This window comes from Leucopleurus acutus (genome assembly GCF_964270905.1).
Source record: "Leucopleurus acutus genome assembly, chromosome: 4".
Classification (NCBI taxonomy): domain Eukaryota; kingdom Metazoa; phylum Chordata; class Mammalia; order Artiodactyla; family Delphinidae; genus Leucopleurus; species Leucopleurus acutus.
In genome coordinates, this window is record NC_139146.1 from 64,491,336 (window position 1) to 64,512,239 (window position 20,904).

The window sequence follows — 20,904 nt, forward strand, 5'->3', positions numbered from 1 at the left end:
GATGTAATGGTGGTTGGGGAGATGGTAGGGCAGATTATGTAAGGGCTCATACATAGATCACTGTGAGGACTTTGGATTTTACCTTGGGTGATGTGGAAGATACATTAGTCTGCTCAGGTTGCCATAAAAAAAATACCATAGACTGGGTAGCTTCAACAAGAGGAAATTAATTTTCTCATAGTTCTGGAGGCTAGACGTCCCAGATCAAGGTCCAGCACTTGAAACTTCTGGTGAGAGTTCTCTTCCTCCCTTGCAGGTGGCCATTTTCTTGCTGTGTTCTCACACGGTGGAGAGAGCAAGTTCTCCGGTGTCTCTTCTTTTTTTTCTTTTTTTTTTTGCGGTACGCGGGCCTCTCACTGTTGTGGCCTCTCCCGTTGTGGAGCACAGGCTTACTTTCTTAATTTATATTAAGTACATTTTCTCATTAACACATATAGTATTTTTAAAACCATTGTATATATTTTCACTCTATGGCTGTATCTTCATTTCTTTAGCCAGTTCCATGTTAATAGACACTAAGTTGTTTGTATTCTTTTGCTGTTACAAATAATGGCGAACTGGATATCCTGCTGTGTATATATTTCTGCACTCTGACATAAGTTTTTATCAATAGCATAAATTTCTGAAAGTTCATTGCTGGATCAAAGAGACTGTGCCTTGTACCAGGTAACACACTCATCAAGATTAGATAATCTTTTAGGTTCTTTCAGTTTTAACATGCTGTGAATTTGGAAACAATGAATTAAATTTCATGGAAGTAATTATTTTAAAATGCATTTGTCTTTTTTGTATGTAGTCTCAAAAACATAAATATAAAGTCCTTTTCCGGGAACCGGATACCTGGTGGAAATTCAAACCAAAGGAACTTGCAAGGTAAAACTTGGAGTTTATCTAACATGTTTTTAATTTCATGAGAGTGATAGAAAGTCCATCTAGATTTTTTTCCCCTTGTAAATAATGAACGAAACAAAATGTATTAGATTGCGGCTTTGCCACTTAAAAATTGATAACAAATTTTGTATTGCCTATAGGCTTTCTTTTTTCAGTTTGTGAAGAATTTGTCTTTCTGTTCCTAAATTGTTAATTAACAGTCAGAAAAATTCCAATTGTCTTATATAGTCAGTACTTTATTACTTATTAATAATATAATGTCAATATCTGAAACTAGAAGAGATTCTAGGATTTGGCAAACCTGAACCGTGTGCTACTGGCAGGAACAAATTGTTGTAGCTGCCTAGTGACTCACAATGCTGGACGGAAGTGAGGAGGTATAAATGGAAAAGGTAGCAAATGTTCAGCTGTCCGGGTTTTTCACTACCCACTCTGCTTTCCCCCCAAGGTTATACTTTTTTCTTTGATTGTTTGACTTGGATAAAAATGTTAACTCAGGACATGGACATACAGTGTATTTTGTTTTGTGCTCTGTATTCCCTTAGAGATAGCCCTAAATTAATTTTGGTCAGGGTATTTTCTCCATGGTAATTTAAACTAATGTCAGTACTAAATAAAGGACAACCTAACTTTAGGATATCCACAATGTTGTGCAAGCATCACCACTGTTTAATTGACGAACGTTTTCATTACCTCAACAAAGAAACCCTGTATTTGCTATTAGTCACTCCCAATTCCCCTTTCCCTTGGCAACTACTAATCCGCTTTTCTGTCTCTATCAATTTGCCTATTCCAGACATTTCATATAAATGGGATCATACAATATGTGACCTTTTGTGTCTGACATCTTCACTTAGCATAATGTTTTCAAGGTTCACCCATGTTGGAGCATGTATCAGTACTTCATTCCTTTTTATTATCCTTTTGTTACATTACTAGATACATTACTAGATTTGGTTTTCTAGTATTTCATTTAGGATTTTTGCATCTGTATGAATGAGTGAGATTGACTTACAGTTTTTCTTCTTTGCCCTGTCTTGCCTGGTTTTGGCATCATGGTTTTAGGTTCATAAGATTAGTTGGGAAGTATTTCTTCTCTTTTCTGAGTTTATGTAAGTTTGAATGTTTGATAGAATTTACTTATGAAACTGTCTGGATCCTCTGTTTTCTTTGTGAGAAGTTTCCATTGGAATTTGTCCATTACACCAAAGTTTTCAAATTTATTAAGACTGTTTATGGGACTCCCTGGTGGCGCAATGGTTAAGAATCTGCCTGCTGATGCAGGGGACACGGGTTCAAGCCCTGGTCCAGGAAGATCCCACATGCCACAGAGCAACTAAGCCCGTGCGCCACAACGACTGAGCCTGTGCTCTAGAGCCCGTGAGCCACAAATACTGAGCCCTCGTGCCACAACTACTGCAGCTCATGTGCCTAGAGCCCATGCTCCACAATAAGAGAAGCCACCGCAATGAGAAGCCTGCGTACCGCAACGAAGAGTAGCCCCCACTCCCCGTAGCTAGGGAAAGCCCATGCGCAGCAACGAAGACCCCAACGCAGCCAAAATATAAATTAAATAAATAAATACATAAAACAAAAAACTTTTTATTAAAACTCTTGTAGTATTCTCTTAACCATTTACATCTCTGCTGCATCTATACTTTTAAATACTTTTTTTTCTTGATTATTCTTAGCAGAGATCAGATTTTTTTGTTTTTATAAATTTATTTATTTACTTAAAAAATTTTTTTTTTTGCGGTACGCGGGCCTCTCACTGCTGTGGTCTCTCCTGTTGCGGAGCACAGGCTCCGGACGTGCAGGCTCAGCGGCCATGGCTCACGGGCCTAGCCGCTTTGCGGCATGTGGGATCTTCCCAGACCGGGGCACGAACCCGTGTCCCCTGCATCGGCAGGCGGACTCTCAACCACTGCGCCACCAGGGAAGCCCTATTTATTTGTTTTTATTTTTGGCTGTGTTGGGTCTTCGTTGCTGTGCACGAGCTTTATCTAGTTGCAGCAAGTGGGGGCTACTCTTCGTTGCGGTGCACAGACTTCTCATTGTTGTGGTTTCTCTTGTTGCAGAGCATGGGCTCTAGGCATGCGGGCTTCAGTAGTTGTGGCATGAGGGCTCAGTAATTGTGGCTCGCGGGCTCTAGAGTGTGGGCTCTAGAGTGCAGGCTCAGTAGTTGTGGCGCACGGGCTTAGCTGCTCGGCGGCATGTGAGATCTTCCTGGACCAGGGATCAAACCTGTGTCCCCTGCATTGGCAGGCGGATTCTTAACCACTGTGCCACCAGGGAAGCCCGAGATCAGATGTTTTATTAGCCTTTTCAAATAGACATCTTTCTGCTTTGTTGATCTTTCTATTATAAGTTTGTTTTATGTTTCATTCATTTCTGCTTCTTTTATTCTACTTTCTTTGCTTTAAAAAAAATCTATTTTGCTTTGTTTATTCTTTTTTTTTTTTTTTTTGGCTGCATTGAGTCTTCATTGCAGTGTGCGGGCTTCTCACTGCAGTGGCTTCTCTTGTTGGGGAGCATGAGCTCTAGGTGCATGGGCTTCAGTAGTTGTGGCATGTGGGCTCATTAGTTGTGGCTCTCGGGCTCTAGAGCACAGGCTCAGTAGTTGTGGCGCATGGGCTTAGCTGCTCGGCGGCATGTGAGATCTTCCCGGACCAGGGATCAAACCTGTGTCCCCTGCATTGGCAGGCAGATTCTTAACCACTGAGCCACCAGCAAAGCCCTAGGTCATTTTCTAATATGAGCATTTAATGCTATAAATTTCCCTAGGTATCATGTTAGATGCCCCTAGAATTTTAATATATAATATCTTCTTTTTATTATTTATTTTCTATTTTGCATTACTGTTACTTTAATTCTTTAACCCTTGGGTTGTTTAGAGCTATGTTTTAAATTTTGGAACAAATGGTTTTAAAATTCATCTTTTCAAAAAAGTTGGTTTTCAACTTTACTGCAGTAGGTAAGATTGTGTGGTTTGTATGACACTAATTCTCTGATATTTTTAAAGATGTGTTTTACTAGTTCATTGTCAATTTTTTATAAATGTTCATATTTGCTTGATAATGTATAACAGTTATAGTATATTAATATATCATTAAATCATGGTTATTCTTCTGCTCACATCTGTAGCTTTACTTTCCAGAAAATTTTGCTTGATGGATTAATGTTTAAGAGAGGGATGAGAAAATGTACTATGGGAGAGGTGTTGATATCTCCCTCTATTATGTTGATTATGTCAGTTTTTCCTTATAATTCTGCCCATTTTTGCTTTAAATATACTGAGGATATTTTTTGAAGTACATATAAGCTTAAGATTTTTATATCACTCTAATTGAACCTTTTATCCTTGTCTAGTAATTTTCTTTTATTAATATTAATTTTTGTTATAAAATCTAATTTGTCTAATATAAATAGAACTATACCAGTTCTTTTAGTTAGTATTTGAGTGTTACTTCTTTTTCTATACTTTTCCTTTCAACCTTTCAGTATCTTTGTGTTTAGGTATATCTTTTATAACCAGTATGGCTGGGTTTTAAAAAATTCACTCTATCTTTGGCTTTTAATTGATAAGCTTAGTTCTTTTACAGTTATTTTGGGTATTCATATAATTGGTCTTGTTTCAAGCTGTCTCTCTCTGTACCTTTTATTAATCTCACATTTTCTGTGATTGTTTTTTCTCCTATCACAGAAAATTATATATTTGACTTTTTTTCCTCCTGTCTTGCCTTTTTTGGATTTTTTTAATTGAATGCAAATTTTCTTACTCGTTTTTTCCTTCTCTACTAATTTGGAGATTATATACATTTTTAAACTCTTTTAGTGGTTACATTAAAAGTTTTATCATGCAGACTTTAAAATTAAACCATTTTCCTAGCTTTCCTCTTCACAAATGCAAGGACTTTCAAACATGTTAACTCTGATACTTACCTCCTTTCCAACTCACATGCTATGATTGTCCGTAATGTACAGATGGTGTTTTCACTCGTGTAGTTATTTGTGCTGTGTGTAGTGCTTTGTGCTTAATTTTCCTTTCATTATAGGTCTTTCATCTGAGAATTTCCTTCTGCCTGACAGTTCATCTTTTAGGACTTTCTTTACATTGTAGACCAGTTTCATGTCAATCTCTTTCTTTTTTTTTTTTTTAAATCTGAAAATCCTTTTATTGTCCTCATACTTATAAGATACTTTTGCTGAGTGTATATATTCTAGATTGATAGTTTCTGTTATTGATGATGACATTTGTCCATTATTATTATTGTCAGGTGTAATTCTAATAGTTGGTTTCTTTGTAGATGATTCGTTTTTTTAAATTTCTAGTTGCTTTTAATATCATCTCTATCTTTGGTGAATGACAATATCAGTACTGTGTTTCTAGTTGTAGATTTCTTATTTATCTTGCTTAAGATTTGTTGGATTTGTGAGATTAGGAGATTGATGTCTTTCATCAGTTCTGGAACATTCTCAGCCATTTATCTTTAAATTGCTTCTGTCCCACATACTCTCTCTTCTCTTTCTGGGACTTGGATTAGATGTATACTAGACCTCTTTGCTCTGTCCTCTATGTCTATGTCTCAACCTCTCTTTCATATTTTCTATCTCTTTGCTTCTCTGTCATCTGAAACCAGATAAGACTGAGGTATTTAAATATGAAAGCCAGATTTCCCCAGGGGGCAAATGCTAATATTAGCCCCAGGATCCAGACACTGAAGTTGGATCCATCCTGAGATAGGAGAGTTTCAACTGGGATGTTTTCATTAAGACAAGACCCTTGAAGGACTAAAGCATACCATCTTGCCTCCTGGCAGATGCAAATTCAGATGCTGTATGAATGAAAGCACCCCCAGTTTAAGGCCTAAGGATTCCCATATATTAGATTCAACTAAGTGTGAGCTCATAAACAAAAACAAAGGAATAAGCTACCATGAATGAAAGCACAAATATAACGAACTTCATATTTGGACATCCAGAGACTTCAAATACTAAGAATGTTTTTTCTTTACTTGAACTTAAAATGTGTTAAAGTGTGTGTCTGCTTTAATTCATATGGGATCCAGTTTTACTGTAATAGGAGTGTCCTTTGGCACATCTAGTCTGCTGTACTGGCATAAGTGGAAGCCTCTGTAGTGGAATTTGTTTAGTCACTAGTTAATAATTAATCAATTGAAATGATGGTCGTGTTCATATGAGATTTTTTTGGCAGAGCTTGAGAATAACTTCTCTTAAAGTTATTAAGATCTGCTGGTTTTTTCCAAGTTGATGAAGGATGTTTGGAAAAGATTGTATGGCATGATTAAGAAAATGGTAATTTAGGATATTCTGAATAAAATGAAACTTAGAATCAGATAGTTTATATTGTATCATAATAAACCAGTTTTGATATTTTTATGTGTTAGAAATGTATCGTTGTTTCTCTTAACATTATATGAGCCGATTTTTTAAGAACTTAATTACCAATGTTCCTGCTACCCTTTTTTTCCCCTGGAATTTTTAGGCGTAATATTCATGGGATAAGCAAAGAAAAAATAACAAGAATGTTGGAACACTATCAACGTTTTGTTTCAGTGCCCATAATCATGAGTTCTTCAGTTCCAGAGAAAATTGAACGTATCGAGTTGTGTGCATATTCTTGTGACAGAAGTACTAGGTAGGTTAAAGTCTCTATGTACAGAAATTCAATTTAAAAACTTAATTTTAAAAAATCTGATAATTTAGGAACTTCTAAAATCACTGCCAAATAACTTTAAAAATAAGGTAGGCATTTGTTGTTTGTAGGGTTTAGGTATAGTCTTACCTGGAGCAGGATATATATGGTTAGCAAGAGAAGTAAAAGTTTATGTGGGTGATGACATACATGGGGGTTTCATTGTCTTTTGGTTTATGTAGGTCCATGTTTACACTATGAATACTCCTGCCTTCATTATTTAACTTGCTGCTATTCCAGTATTTATCTGTTACCTTATCTACCCTCTATTGTTATTTTGTATATAGTCACATTACTTCTTAATTTTCTTAGGTATTAATAAAAATACTCTTTCAAGCTAGTATCGTAAAAATGTATTATGCATGGTATACTTTTACTAAGTAATAACAAGTCAAAGCCTTTTGAAAGTTTGCAATTCAGGATAGTACTGATTATGTTAAAAACATTTAGGATACATAAACAATTGAATAAATAAGTGAGTAAAGAAGAGTCTTAAATATAAATAAAGTTCTGAATTGCTCACATTTTTTGATGATTAGGGATGAGAGACCCTTTTAAAAAGGAGTTGGGAAAAGAAAATTCACAAATGCTCTTTTATTGAGGAGCAGTATTGCAAAGTGGTTAAGAATATGGGCTCCTTAGCTGTATTTCCTGGCTTCAAATCCCAAAGCTTTGTAATCTTTGACAAATTATAAAATCTCTCTATACTTCGGCTCCTCATTTGCAAAATGGCAATAATAACACTTTGCTTATAAGGATCTCATAAGGATTATGAATTAATACTTGTGAAGGACTTATAATAGCATCTGGTATATAGAAAACTGAATGTTAGGTGTGATTTCACTTAGGAAGGCTTCATGGGATAGTTGGGACTTTGAGAACTCCTGCAATAAAGAAAGAAAGGAAGATGAGTTGTTAAATAAGGAAAATGCACTGAAGTTGAAAGTATAATGATTCGGCAAAAGTGCTCTGAGTCTGAAATTAACATCGAGGATGGCTTTAAAAAATTTAGCAAGTGACATCTCAAATGAGAGCTGTCCTCCCTTTCTCTCATTTCACTTAATTGTGCAGATCATGTTGGTTGACTCTTTGAGACTTTGTAAATCAATCTTAAGCATTTTCCTCTGCAGCAAATGACAGGTGGTATAGAGGCAGACCTAGTTTCACATATGTTAAGGTTAAATAGGTTGGAAAGGAGCTAGGGAGGTGTCCTCTTCTGGGAACAAATTTAGAACCTTAACTTTAATATTTAATGCATAATAAACACCTTAACTGAAAATCTCATGTTAATTATTCAATTTGAAAAAATCTGAGTGCTTCTTGTATGCCAAGCGTTGTGCTAGGTGTTGGGATTACAATAAAGCGATGTGTTCATAGTGTATTAGGGAAGGATCAAGTGTCTCTCTTTCAGTTGAATGATTCTTTAAATCATAATATTAATGGCAACATTAAGAGATTTCCTTATAATACTTAAAAACAAATCTTACAGCCCAAGAGACAATGAAGATATTGCCTCTGAAAAAGAAGAAAATGTTTTATCCTCGTCTCTGAAGCATCCAGAGTTAATTGAAGAGAAGAAACATGATGTGACCAAAGAAAATTTGTTACCTGAGAATGTTACATGTCTCCCTAATGCAGATTTAAACAACGGAAAAAAAGAAATAAGTGGTATGAATCCTAACATTCAGAGTGCTTTCATTCACAAAGCTCCAGACATTTATTTTTCTGATTCTGAAAGCAAAGAACGAGCAACAGACAAACATGAAAAAGAAGAGCCAGTAGAAATGGCTCCTGAAAAAGAGTGTAGTAAAACCAATGCAGATAGTTTTGTAGAGAGAATATCACCAAGTATTTGCTGTGGTGGAAATAATCAAGAAGACTGTGGTCTTTCAAATACTGTACCACTTCAAAATGAAAAATCTTCATCTAGTGAAACGCTGGAAGAAAGAACAGGAGTAAAGAAAAAAGCCTTTGGAAAACAAAAAAGCAAATCAACTTCGGAAAAGTTCCCAAGACAAGAGCTGTCTTTTGTTGGTGACTGGCCAGTTGATAAGTCTATCGGTCAGAGGACAAAAAGGAACCGAAAAACTGAGAAAGCTTTATCTATACACAGTGACAAAAAGTATAATTGCCCTCAGTCACATAAAGTATTAGACAGTAGTCTATCTGTGAGTATAGATTGTATCCAGCCACGAGGATCTCCACATGAAAACGTCGAGGATGACAGCAAGTCACAGTGTGATGATGCCTCAGAATCTTTCAATAGCTGTAAATATGGTACTTATAAAAATACTGAAAAAGACTCATTTAACATTGTGGGTGACTGGCCTTCATCTGATTCTTTAGCTCAGAGAGAGCACAGATCAAGAATGCCAAAGGCTGGCTTAAATGAACCCAACCTAGAATTTGGAACTAACAACAGTATGAATGAAATGTCCTTATATACAGCACGTGAGGCCTGTTGGGGCACAAGTCCTGAAGAACTAAAAACGTTGGGTAGTTCTACTCGAGCAAGTTCTGAAATGCTGCCCAATGAAATGACCTGTGAGAATAAAACTTGTCCAAGTAAGAAGATTCATAGGCAACACACATTGTCTCTTACTTTTACCAATAGTGTGCCAACTGTTCCTGGAGGAGTAGGACCACAAACTTTAGCTGAATTTCAAGAAGAAAAGAGTAAAGAAGTCCCTGGAATAGAAGTAGGCAAGTGTACTCAGACTGAACCACAGGATTTTGCTCTCTTATGGAAAATAGAAAAGAATAAAATTAGTGTTTCAGATTCTCTGAGAGTATTAACAGGAAGATTAGATGGATTTAAACCGAAAGCTCTCAATATTAACACAAAATTAGATGTTCAAGAAACAATTCCATATAGGGTAATGTATGACAAAAGCACGTATGTTGAAGAAAATGAGCTTACCAGTGCTGATGAATCTGAAAATCTTAACATTCTTTGTAAACTATTTGGATCGTTTTCCTTAGAAGCCCTAAAAGACCTCTATGAGAGGTGTAACAAAGATATTATTTGGGCCACGAGCCTTTTATTGGATTCTGAAACTAAATTATGTGAGGATACTGAATTTGAGAATATAGAAAAGTCATATGATGAAACACAAATTGGGCCATTTTCTCTGGGACTGAATTTGAAGGAAATTATTAGCCAAAGAGGAAGCTTAGAGGAGTCTAATTCTTCTGTGCCAGAATTTAGCCATGGACTTGGTATCAGTAACACTAATGTACAGTCCACCTGTAATTCAGAAAAGGAAAGCTTAGAGCAGGCAGAAATAAGAGCTGTAACTACTGAAAAACCTGGATTAATAACAGGTATAGTTCCTAATGTAGATCTCAAGAATAATAATGAAGTACTTCCTAATAGTCAGGCAGAACTTTCAGGTTTATATAATGTTAAGCAGCTTTTTCCAGGCACTCTAAAAGCTACTACCACTAAAAATGTGAGTGAAATGGAGAAGAATCCAGAAGTCACTGAGATTGGATACAGTATAAATTCTTCTTTGAATTTGTCTGATATTTTAAATTCTGTATCGAGCACTTCGGATCTTGAATTACATGAAGAAATTTATTTTACTGACTCTTTTGACATAAATAAAAGTGAAAATCTTCCAAAGGATTATGTGAAATTTCCAAACACAGAAGAATTTATGAATGAAGATGAACAGGAAGTGGAAAAAATTCTAATGGCAGGGAGTGCTTTGTCAGCTGAAGTTGTTACTGAAGAAGATAAAACTGAGACGTTGAATCCCACGCCAGTGATGGCCAAATCGCTGACCATAGACTGTCTGGAATTGGCATTGCCCCCTGAACTGGCTTTTCAGCTCAATGAATTATTTGGCCCTGTTGGTATTGATTCAGGTAAGGAAAAAGTAAATTACTTATATGTGTATCTTTGTGTAAGTAGAATATAGATAGAGGGTCTAGTTCAATTTTAAAATTATTTTATGTTACTAGAAGTGTAAAAGTAATTTGTGTTGCCTCCCTTATTATTTTTGACATAGTGTGTTTGTAGAAGATTTTTAAGTATATAATTTGAAGAAATAGAGAGTATTTAGATGGACTTTGTATTCATCTTGTGCATATACTGGAAGTTTTCTCTGGTATTTACCTCATACTTATTTGCACAGATACATCTTTTTGAATCCTTTGGTGCTACTCCAGATACACTTAAGGCAAGATAATTCCTTAGAATATGCCTACTGGAAAGTCTTGACTAATGGAAATGAATATATTAAATATATTTAGTGTAATGGACATGAATAACTTAAATATATGAAACATAATATAATTGTACCTGCCAAGAAGTGTGAAAACAATGACATATTACATAAAAATATTCCAAGAGATTTAGAACTAGAGACATAGGTTAGTAATTAAAAATACAAATTAGTTTTATGATGCATAATGTAGTTGAGTATGTTTTCTGCAAATGTATAATGAGTAATGATCATATTTTCTTTTCTTTTCTTCCCCCCATCACAAGGGTCCCTAACAGTTGAGGACTGTGTGGTTCATATAGATCTGAATCTGGCTAAAGTGATTCATGAAAAATGGAAAGAATCTGTAATGGTTGGTAGGCTTCTTTTTATAGAAAGCTCCTTTTGTGTACATTTTGTCACCTTTGCTCTTCAATAAAATCTGTTATATGAAAGATTCTATTGAATTTTGACTTTGAGAGAGAATTAATTTTACCAGTTAACAGGTTACTGATTTTTTTTTTCTCCTTCCAGTATTTTAGATTATTTCCAGACTGGCCAAATTATATAATTAATGATGGAGCTCAATATGACTGTTGATTTTTTTTTTAATGGAAAAAAATCATAAATAGTTTTTTACTCCTTAAAGACTTGCAGTGCTAATTTTCATAAACAGTTTTTAAAAAATCACAGCATAAGAGCTCTATAAGTAGAAAAAATATGTAGATGGAATCAATTTATAATTATATTTATCTGCTTTTATTAGATTTAGCAAGAATGATTGATAGTTTTACAGGGAGAAATGATTACTAGAGAAAAATAATACAAGCTTGTTTTCTAATGCACCCTGCTTTGCCAATCCTGTTCTGCCTCTGTGTTTAGGAGCGACAAAGACAAGAAGAGGTATCCTGTGGCAAATTAATGCAAGGTAAAGCACATATTTTCACTTCTAATATTCTTGTCTTGATGTTGAAACTTGGTGTGTGTGTGTGAATTTTAACTCTTTTTTTTTTTTTTTAAGCGTTTATTTATTTGGCTGTGCCAGGTCTTAGTTGTGGCATGCGGGATCTTCATTGCCGCGTGTGGGATCTTTGTTGAGGTGTGCAGGATCTTTAGTTGCGGCGTGAGGGGTCTTTTAGTTGTGGCATGCAGGCTCTTAATTGTAGCATGCGGGATCTAGGTCCCTGACCAGGGATCGAACCCGGGCCCCCTGCACTGGGAGCAGGCCAGGGAAGTCCCTGAATCTTAATTCATTTTAAATATACTTCCACAAAATATGTTACCCAAGAATTTTGATTTGCAAATAAAAGTTTTAACATTTAATATTGATACAAAAGAAAATAAAGCTTAAAGAAGAAAAAAGCCCCTATAATATCATTTAACTTTCAGTTAACACCTGAAAACTAACACAACATTATAAATCAACTATATTTCAATTAAAAAAAAGACAAACAGGAGTGCTGTGGAACACCCAAGGTGTGCTCTAATGCACATAGTCAGGGTGTTTCCTGTTTATGATTTTGCTCTGAATGAAGGGAAACTGTTCTGGTTTGAGAGCAATAAAGTATTCCTGTGTTTGAGAGTATCATTGAAATATTACTTGATTTTTCAAATTTTTTATTGATGTTAATATAATTAGAGCACAAAAGTCAACCTGCTTTTTGATTACATCTGCCAAATTGAAAATAATTGATTCCAGAAGATTTCTTAGATAGCATTGTCGTAAGTGGTTAGTGCAGGGTGGCAGACCTGTTACAGGGTCCTCCTTTTGTGCCTGAGTTCCTCCAGATGCCTCTTTTGTCCACTCCATACTAGGACTCCAGGTTGAAGATTGTGAGAATGAAGATTCTTAACTTTAGTTCAGACCTGTGTTGTAGCTTCAAGAGCTAAAGCTGTTTGAGAGCTGGAGGTTCCCAAAGAGTATCAGAGTTATTCAGATGACAGTATTTGCTATTTCTTCACTCTCCAGGAAATCAAAGGAGTATATCAGAATGTGGTGCTTAGAAAAGCTGAAATATTATACATTAAGTCTTGTTATTATGAACTTCTTAGAATGTTTAGTTCCTTCCTTATGTTGAATATCATTTGTTCAATATTTATTGTAGACCTCCAATGGGTTACAGATTTGCAGAAATATTCATCCTTTCAGTTCTTGGAGTGGCCAAGCAGAGCTGACCAAAGCTGCTCACTTCTGGCTGGCTGCAGCTTCCTCTGTTTACCAGTGTATATGTGTGTCACTGTTTTCTCTGTGTTGATGTGATATGAAAAAGAGAGGGGAAGCATTGAGTTGATTTACAGTAATACCCAGATCATTGTTCATTTGAATATTTCTACATTTATACTTGCTTGCGATTATGTGAAGATGTATTTTGAAACTTTGAAATACAACTTGGAATATTGTATTTATAAGCAAAGAGTAAAAAATCATGTTTTCTGGGTCTCTCTGAGGTAGATGTAACAGAATGAATAATGCCTAATTTGTACATTTATTTTTGATGGTCTGACACTATTGATACTGCTTTTGTAGATCCTTCCCTGGTTGGGCGTGTTGGTCTTGATAATCCAGAACAAAAATCATCTCAGAGAACGGGCAAAAAATTACTGAAGACTTTAGCAGCACCTGAAATGCAACCCTTATTGGATCATTGGAACACTCATACTAAAAAAGTATCACTAAGAGAAATAATGTCAGAAGAAATTGCCTTACAGGAAAAGCATGATTTGGTATGAGTTAGTATAAATATTAAGCCTTTGTCTCTGACTCTAATTTAATCATATGTTTACTTTTTGATTTTCATTTGACTCTACTTTTCCTAGTCTGAAATCATATTTTAACCTGATTGAAGTTAATGTTAAAATTGAAAAATGTTTTAAATGTAGTTTGAAGTTGGAGGTCTTTGCTTCTGGAAAATTAGTTGATATTCTATAACAGTAAGCCAATTTATGTTAAATCTGTTGTTTTAGATTTAATTTTGCAGGTGTATATATCTTATCTTTAACATTTACTTCTGCAATTTTTTAATTCTAGAAAAACATGAAAGAATATTTCCTTTGAAGATAATTTCATTTATAAGTTAGTAATAAGAATGATACTTGCTATTAAAGAATTGTCCATCTTTGAAACAAAATTTTTTTAGAGAAAAATTTTAGAAACTTATGAATCTGAAATTAAGTACTCTTCTTTTTTATCTAACTTTGCAATTAAACAAGTTCAAACAGATATTTCACTTTGCTTTGAACTGAATTTTTGTTCTTTATTCAACATATCTAATTATATGATATGAAGCCATAAGAGAATTTTGTTTATTTTGCATTTCTTTTTCTTAACGTTTTTTGGAATTCTGAAAATTAGTATTAGAGAATTTCAGAACCAAAACGGAAAAGACCTTAGAGGTTATTTAGTCCAATTCTCAAGGGAAAAAAATTTCTTAGTTGGTGATCTTAAAGCATTTTACCCTCTTTTTTCACTCATTTGACTGCTCAAAGGAACACCTTTATATTGGCTGAAATACATAGAATTGGGGCATAGAAAGAATGATGGGATTCTTCTACCTTCATATTTATTTCCCCCAGTTATCTTGTTAATTAAGTTGGAAATAAGCTACCATTACCATCTTTGCATGTTTACATAATCCAAAGAACAATCTCTTCAGTAGGATCTTATAATTTAGTGTTGTTTCAGATATCTTCTTCAATTTACATATGTAATAAATTGGAGAAATAGATTTTCTTAAAAAATAAGGAAAGCCTAGAACTTATGCTCAAATGGTGTGACACTTTTTGTTGAAATGCCATTTTCCTCTACTGAAACTTATCTTTATGGTTCTAACCTGCCTTTTAATCTCTTAGTATAATAATGAACAAAAAAGTTTCTTTGACTTTCCAACTTAATTTTTTTTTTTTTCTCCTATCAGTGATTTTTGCTTTTTTTTCCATGGGTTTGGTAATAGAAGCTATACTCTTCATCCCGAGGGTATTCCCCCTTAGAGCCTCAGTTAAGAGAATTTCTGGAGAAATTTCTCAGTAAGAGAATTTCCCAAAGGAGAAATATCATTTAAATTCTTCTAAAGCAAAGCATATAAAATAAACATTAGGCATAATGTATGAATAGGATAATTAATTGTAACATGATTACGGTTATGAGTTTTCAGTTTATTGATGGGACCTTAGAATTTGTAGTTTAGGAACTCTATGCTCTGGCAGATTGCTAGTAAATCTGATCACTGAATTTTTTAGTAAGGTCGGATTATAATGTATATCTTAAATAAGACGTGAATATTTAAAATTCTTGAGGTGGCTTGTTTTCATCACTCTTGTGATGTCTGATCAGTTCTTTTTACTGGTCAGATTGTCACCTATTGTGGTTCTTTTTTTATTGTTGTTCGGTGTTATAAATGGCCTAAATATGGTTAGGCTTCAAAACCATTAACTATTCCAGGATTTTCCTAAATTATTGTAATTTTTATATTTTCAGAGACACCTTTGAAATTTTATAGGAAGTTATTTTTCAGACATTAGGATTTTTGGAATAAACAAAAATATTACATAGTTAAATCACAATGTCAGTAAATTGTCTTAGAGTTAGAAATCACTTTAAGAATGATTACCATATTCCTCAATTAGAATTCACATGGCACATTTTAGGAAAGCTCTTTCGGTTTGGCTATTTAAACAATCCAAATATGACTTTGAAAAAATAACAATTAGTAACAAATCTCATGCAATTACTTTGGAGTAAATATGTTGTGAAAAAGATTTTTTGATGTGAATTTTAAGATTTTCTGTCAACCTGAATTTGCAACTTATTTGTACATTGTAGTTTCTGCCCATTGAGGAGAATATGTTTTTGAGGACGTTGTTCACAGCATCACACAGTGTCCCTTTAATGAGGACCCATGGGAGAAATTTCTCTCAGGTCTCAGTACCAGAAAAAGCTGTACTTCTCCTGAGCAACTGGTTTGTTTTTATTTTATGGACACTGAGAATCTTTGTTTCCCCCTTTGCTTTGGCCACTAAGAAGCTAAGAACTGAATTTGTGGCCCACCTTTAGCAATTGTACAGGATTTTGTGGCATGCATTTATATACTAATTTTACTTGCTAGCTTTATCCTATATTCTTACCTTTATTTTCTCTACTCTCTGACTTCATTTATTTATATCCTGTTTATATATATATATATATATATATATATATATATATATATATCCTTTTTTGTATAATATGATTGAATGTGTTGGGTGTGTATATGTGAGAGTATATATACACATGCACACACATATATGTATATGTGTGATTGTGTGTATGTGTGTGTGTGTTAATGAACAGCTTCAAATACTTAGCAAAAAATGGGATATAAATAAATCGTGCAAGAATACTTATATTACTAATTTCAGCCTTTAATCAGTGAAGAAAGTCTGTGACTGCTTTTAAATTATTAGTCTTTTTGCAATAAAATAACCATGCTTTTGGGTCAGCATAACTAGTATTGTAAATTCCATCATAAAGATGGTTTTTGTCTTTTTTTTGTTTGTTTTAGAGAAGGGAGCCGCTTATATTTGAAAAAGATTGTGCCACTAAACTAAAGGAGAAGCAGCTCTTTAAGATATTTCCAGCCATTAACCAAAATTTTCTGGTGGACATTTTCAAGGACCACAAGTGAGTGCTAGAAGGATTGTGTGTAATTTCTGTTGTGATGTCATTGAAAGCATATGTCATGCATTTTAATCTCTTATTTTTATTTTTCTGTTAACAAAAATAATATAGGTATATTATAAACCATTTAAATGCAATAATGTAGAAAGTGAGGAGTTTCTGTCAATTGGTTCATATTCCTCCTTAGTTGTTTCTCATATACATACACTAATGTATGTGCGTACATGTGTACCTATTTGCTTTTGTGTCTATATAAACACAAAAATAGGTTGTGTTTTATGTACTATTTTGTAGTTTTACTGTTATTTATTTTTTCTGTCCATACTTTGTGATCTACTCTTTTCTTTTTAAAGTCTACAGAGTATTCCATAGTATTCTTAAGTGATTTCTTAAAGTACCGTAGTTTATTTAAATATGCTCTGTTTATGGGCTTTTTGACTGTAAGAAAAGTTGGAAACCATGTTGCACTGAGTATCCTTGAACATACATTTTTGTGTGCATGGATGAATGTTATTGTAGGCTAGTTCCTGAAAGTGAAATTGCTGGTCCAGAGTGTGTATATTAAATTTTTTTACAGCTAATGCCAAATTTCCTTTTAAAAGGGCTTTCCATATTAGTTATATACGCTGATAGCGTAACCTGCCCTGGATATTAAGAATCTTTAAATTTTTTGCCAGTCTGGTGCGAAAAATATTTCATTGCTGTTTAAATTTTTATTTTCCTTATTACTACTGAGGTTGAGCTTTTTTCCATTAATTTCTTTTTCTATTAATTGCTTACCCTGTGCCTGTCTTCCTTTTGACTGTTTGTATTTCTTTCTAGATCTGTGAGAGCTCTTTATATATCATGTGTAGTTATCTTTGTTAATATAGATTATAGTAATTTTTTCTGATATAGCCATATACATATTTTAATTCATGTTTTATCAGAAAGTCTTTTCCCTTATTGGTTCTGAGTTTTATCACTTTTTAAGAAAATCTGTCCTACCCCAATATTATGAAAATATTTTCTGCAGTAAATTTTTTTTTTTTTTTTTTTTTTGTGTTACGTGGGCCTCTCACTGTTGTGGCCTCTCCCGTTGCGGAGCACAGGCTCCAGACGCACAGGCTCAGCAGCCATGGCTCACGGGCCCAGCCGCTCCGCGGCATGTGGGTTCTTCCCGGACTGGGGCACGAACCCGTATCCCCTGCATCGGCAGGCAGACTCTCAACCACTGTGCCACCAGGGAAGCCCTCTGCAGTATTTTTAATAGTTTAATTAAAAAAGTTTATCTAGCATTTTTATGTGTATGGTATGAAGTAGAGTTTAACTTAATTGTTTTCTCCAAATGATTAACTGGATGAATAGGTCACCTTTACCCACTGATATAAAATATAATTACTAATATTTACTACATTCTCAAATATACATTTTCTTTTATAGACTCTTTGATTCCATTGAGCTATTTGGTCCTAAGTTTCCACCATCTTGTTTTAGTTATTGTGGTGTTGTAGTGTGTTTTGATGCTTAGTATGTTAGGAATGCTTCTGGTTTAAGTAATTCATACTTTCGATCTTAATGTATTCCTTAAATTCCTATTTTAGCAAGAGTTGTTTTAAATAGATGCCTTTTTAGAATCTTTGGAGAATCCAATATAGATTTTTTTTCTTTAGTTTATTAGTATATTTCATGTTAGTCACAGTAATTTCTGGAATAAAAAAATCTTTCAGGTTTTGTTTTTTTCCTTTAATGTAGTGTCAGAATTGATTTCAGGATTTTTGCAACAGTAGTTAAATGAGATAAGTCTGTGATATTCTGTTCCTGTGTTATCTTTGTCAGATTTTGGTTTTAGGGTTGAATTTGGTGTTTGGCTTAATAAAAGAACCTGGCAACAAGACTGCCATTTTTCTCTGTGCCCTGGAAAGTTTAAATAAATTAGTACCTTGAAGGTTCTGGGGTTGTGCCTTTTTAGGGGGAAGGTCTCTTCGCTTTTCTTTAGGGAGAAGGTCTTTTCACTATCTTTTTAGGGGTATTGCTTTATTCAGATGTTTGCTTTTTTTTTTTTGCGGTACGCGGGCCTCTCACTGTTGTGGCTTCTCCCGTTGCGGAGCACAAGCTCCAGACACGCAGGCTCAGCGGCCATGGCTCACGGGCCCAGCCGCTCCGCGGCATGTGGGATCTTCCCAGACTGGGGCACGAACCCGTGTCCTCTGCATCGGCAGGCGGACTCTCAACCACTGCACCACCAGGGAAGCCCAGATGTTTGCTTTTTTTCCATGAGTCTTTTCTGGTAGTTTGTCTTCTAGAAAATCATCAGGTTTATTATTGTTAAGTTGTATATAATATTCTGTGATAATTAAAAACATTATTTTGTATTTATCATGTCCTTTTTTCCTTTCCTAATTTTTTTTTCTATTTTCTTTGTTATTGCTGTTTATCAGATTGACCCTTTTAAAGAACAGGCTCTTGGTTTATTGATCAAAGTCTGTTTTATTTCTCTAATCATTTATTTTTGGTGATTCTTTTCTATTTTTGATGGTTCCTTTCTCTTTAAATTTGTTATGTTTTCAATTCTTTGGTTAGTTTGTTTCCTTTCAATCTTTAATAACAAATATAGTTAAGGGTGTGAATTTTTTTCTGTATAATGTTTTTGATATATATGTAATGTTTTGATTTTGATATGTAGTATTTTCATTTTTTTCCTAAATAATCTCTAATTCACTTTGACTTCCTAATTTATCCAAGAGTTTTATATTTTCTAAATGGTTTGATAGTTTGGTGGAGGGGGGGATTACTGTTTGTTTTGTTGTGTTGGGGTATAAGAATGCAGCCTGAAAGAGTCCTGCTTTTTGGAAGTTTAGATTTCCTTTGTGGTTTAATACATGATCAGTTATTATAAATATTGCACAAAGTGCCTTTTTAAAAAAATATTTATTTACTTATTTATTTGGCTTCTTCGTGTCTTAGTTGTGGCATGCAGTATCTTTCATTGCAGCATGCTGACTTCTCTCTAGTTCTGGCTCGCGGGCTGCAGAGCGCGCAGGCTCAGTAGTTGTGGCACATGGGCTTAGTTGCCCTGTGGCCTGTGGCATCTTAGTTCCCAACCAGAGATTGAACCCATGTCCCCTGCATTGGAAGGTGGATTCGCAACCACTGGACCACCAGGAAAGTCCCTGAAAGTGTTTTTGAAAAAGAATATTCTCTGCTGAGTATGCAGAGTTCTAAATATGTCACTTGAATCAAGTTTTTCATGGTATTATTTCAATCCACAATTTTTCTATTTATTTTTGCTACCTAAACAGCTGTTTTCTTAGAGTTGTGTGTTAAAATATTCCAAGGCACTGGGGGTTAGGAGGGTGGTGCTGGCATATGGCAACTCTCTTCTATGGGGACCTAGGACAAGAAGCCCTGATGTGAAATTACCCAGAGTTGTGGTTCCCCAGGCAAGGTAAGGGGACTAAGTTGAGTCCTTCCTCTCGATGCTCAGAGTGATTGGTCAGTCAGGCCCCTCGGGGCAGGTATTATGGTATTAAATGATTACCTCCATTTGTCTGCCAACAGGTGGATAATTGTCTCAGTTACCAGTAGCTTCAGTTTCACCCTGGGTAAGAAGGGTAGGTTCGTTCAGTTACTGCAGTATACGCCTGCAGTGTCATCTTCCAGGGCCACACACTGCTAACAGCGCCTGTGGTGGAGACTGGCTTCCGGCCCTAGGAGTGGGCAAGCCAGGTGATTTTAAGAACTAGTTAAGATGTGGTTAATTTCTGGTAGTTTCTAGCCCCTAGAAACCCCAATTTGTTGAGCATATGTGAGGCAGCAAGATGATAGTGCTCAAGGAGAATTGGTAGTCCCAAATGGTTCCCCTTCAAGGGTTGTCTTTAATAAATTGATGAATAGCAAAATATCACAGTTTTTTAGATAGCTGTCACATTTCAAAAACAGTCCTTTGTGGTCAGCTCTTCATTATCTGGCCATTGGAAAAGATCAGAGGCATAAATAGTCTGAAATAATGAGCAGTATAAAATCATTTATAATTTTCTTTGGAATGAGTTTCTCTGGATACAGGGACATTAGCGTTTCAGATGTTTGTCGATTTTTGTAGAATTTCGTATTCCACATAATATAGTATCACCATGAAAATATGCCTAAATAATGTAGGGGTGGGAGGTAGGGTAGTGTTTTAGTTTTTCCTTTCTATATCCCTGCTTAGAATTTCTTTGACTAGAACACCATGGTATAAGTAAAATGTAAAATTTGACAGGATAAAAATGTCAGTTTAAGGATTTATTGTCTGTTTTTGATGTTTGAAGGAAACTGAAACCATGTGTGAATCCAACAAGGGACTTAAGTATAGGTGATAAGATGAAAGAAAGATTTGTGGAAAATTTACCTGCAATAAAAGATAAGAAAATGAATTAATTATCAATGTGTTACTTTTCGGTATTCATTTAAAAAAT

At 34.8% G+C, this 20,904-nt stretch overlaps 1 protein-coding gene across 7 annotated transcripts in view; it reads left to right on the plus strand.

Annotated features, from left to right (window-relative positions):
• N4BP2 (NEDD4 binding protein 2) overlaps positions 1-20,904 on the plus strand; it is a 127,963-nt gene that overhangs the window by 90,163 nt on the left and 16,896 nt on the right. For all 7 annotated transcript variants that reach the window (XM_082838820.1, XM_082838818.1, XM_082838823.1 and 4 more), the window contains 7 exons: positions 797-873; positions 6,398-6,550; positions 8,097-10,477; positions 11,103-11,188; positions 11,698-11,743; positions 13,343-13,539; positions 16,353-16,471. In XM_082838820.1, coding sequence (XP_082694946.1) covers positions 797-873; positions 6,398-6,550; positions 8,097-10,477; positions 11,103-11,188; positions 11,698-11,743; positions 13,343-13,539; positions 16,353-16,471 — 3,059 coding nt within the window. The remainder of the gene's footprint in view (positions 1-796; positions 874-6,397; positions 6,551-8,096; positions 10,478-11,102; positions 11,189-11,697; positions 11,744-13,342; positions 13,540-16,352; positions 16,472-20,904) is intronic.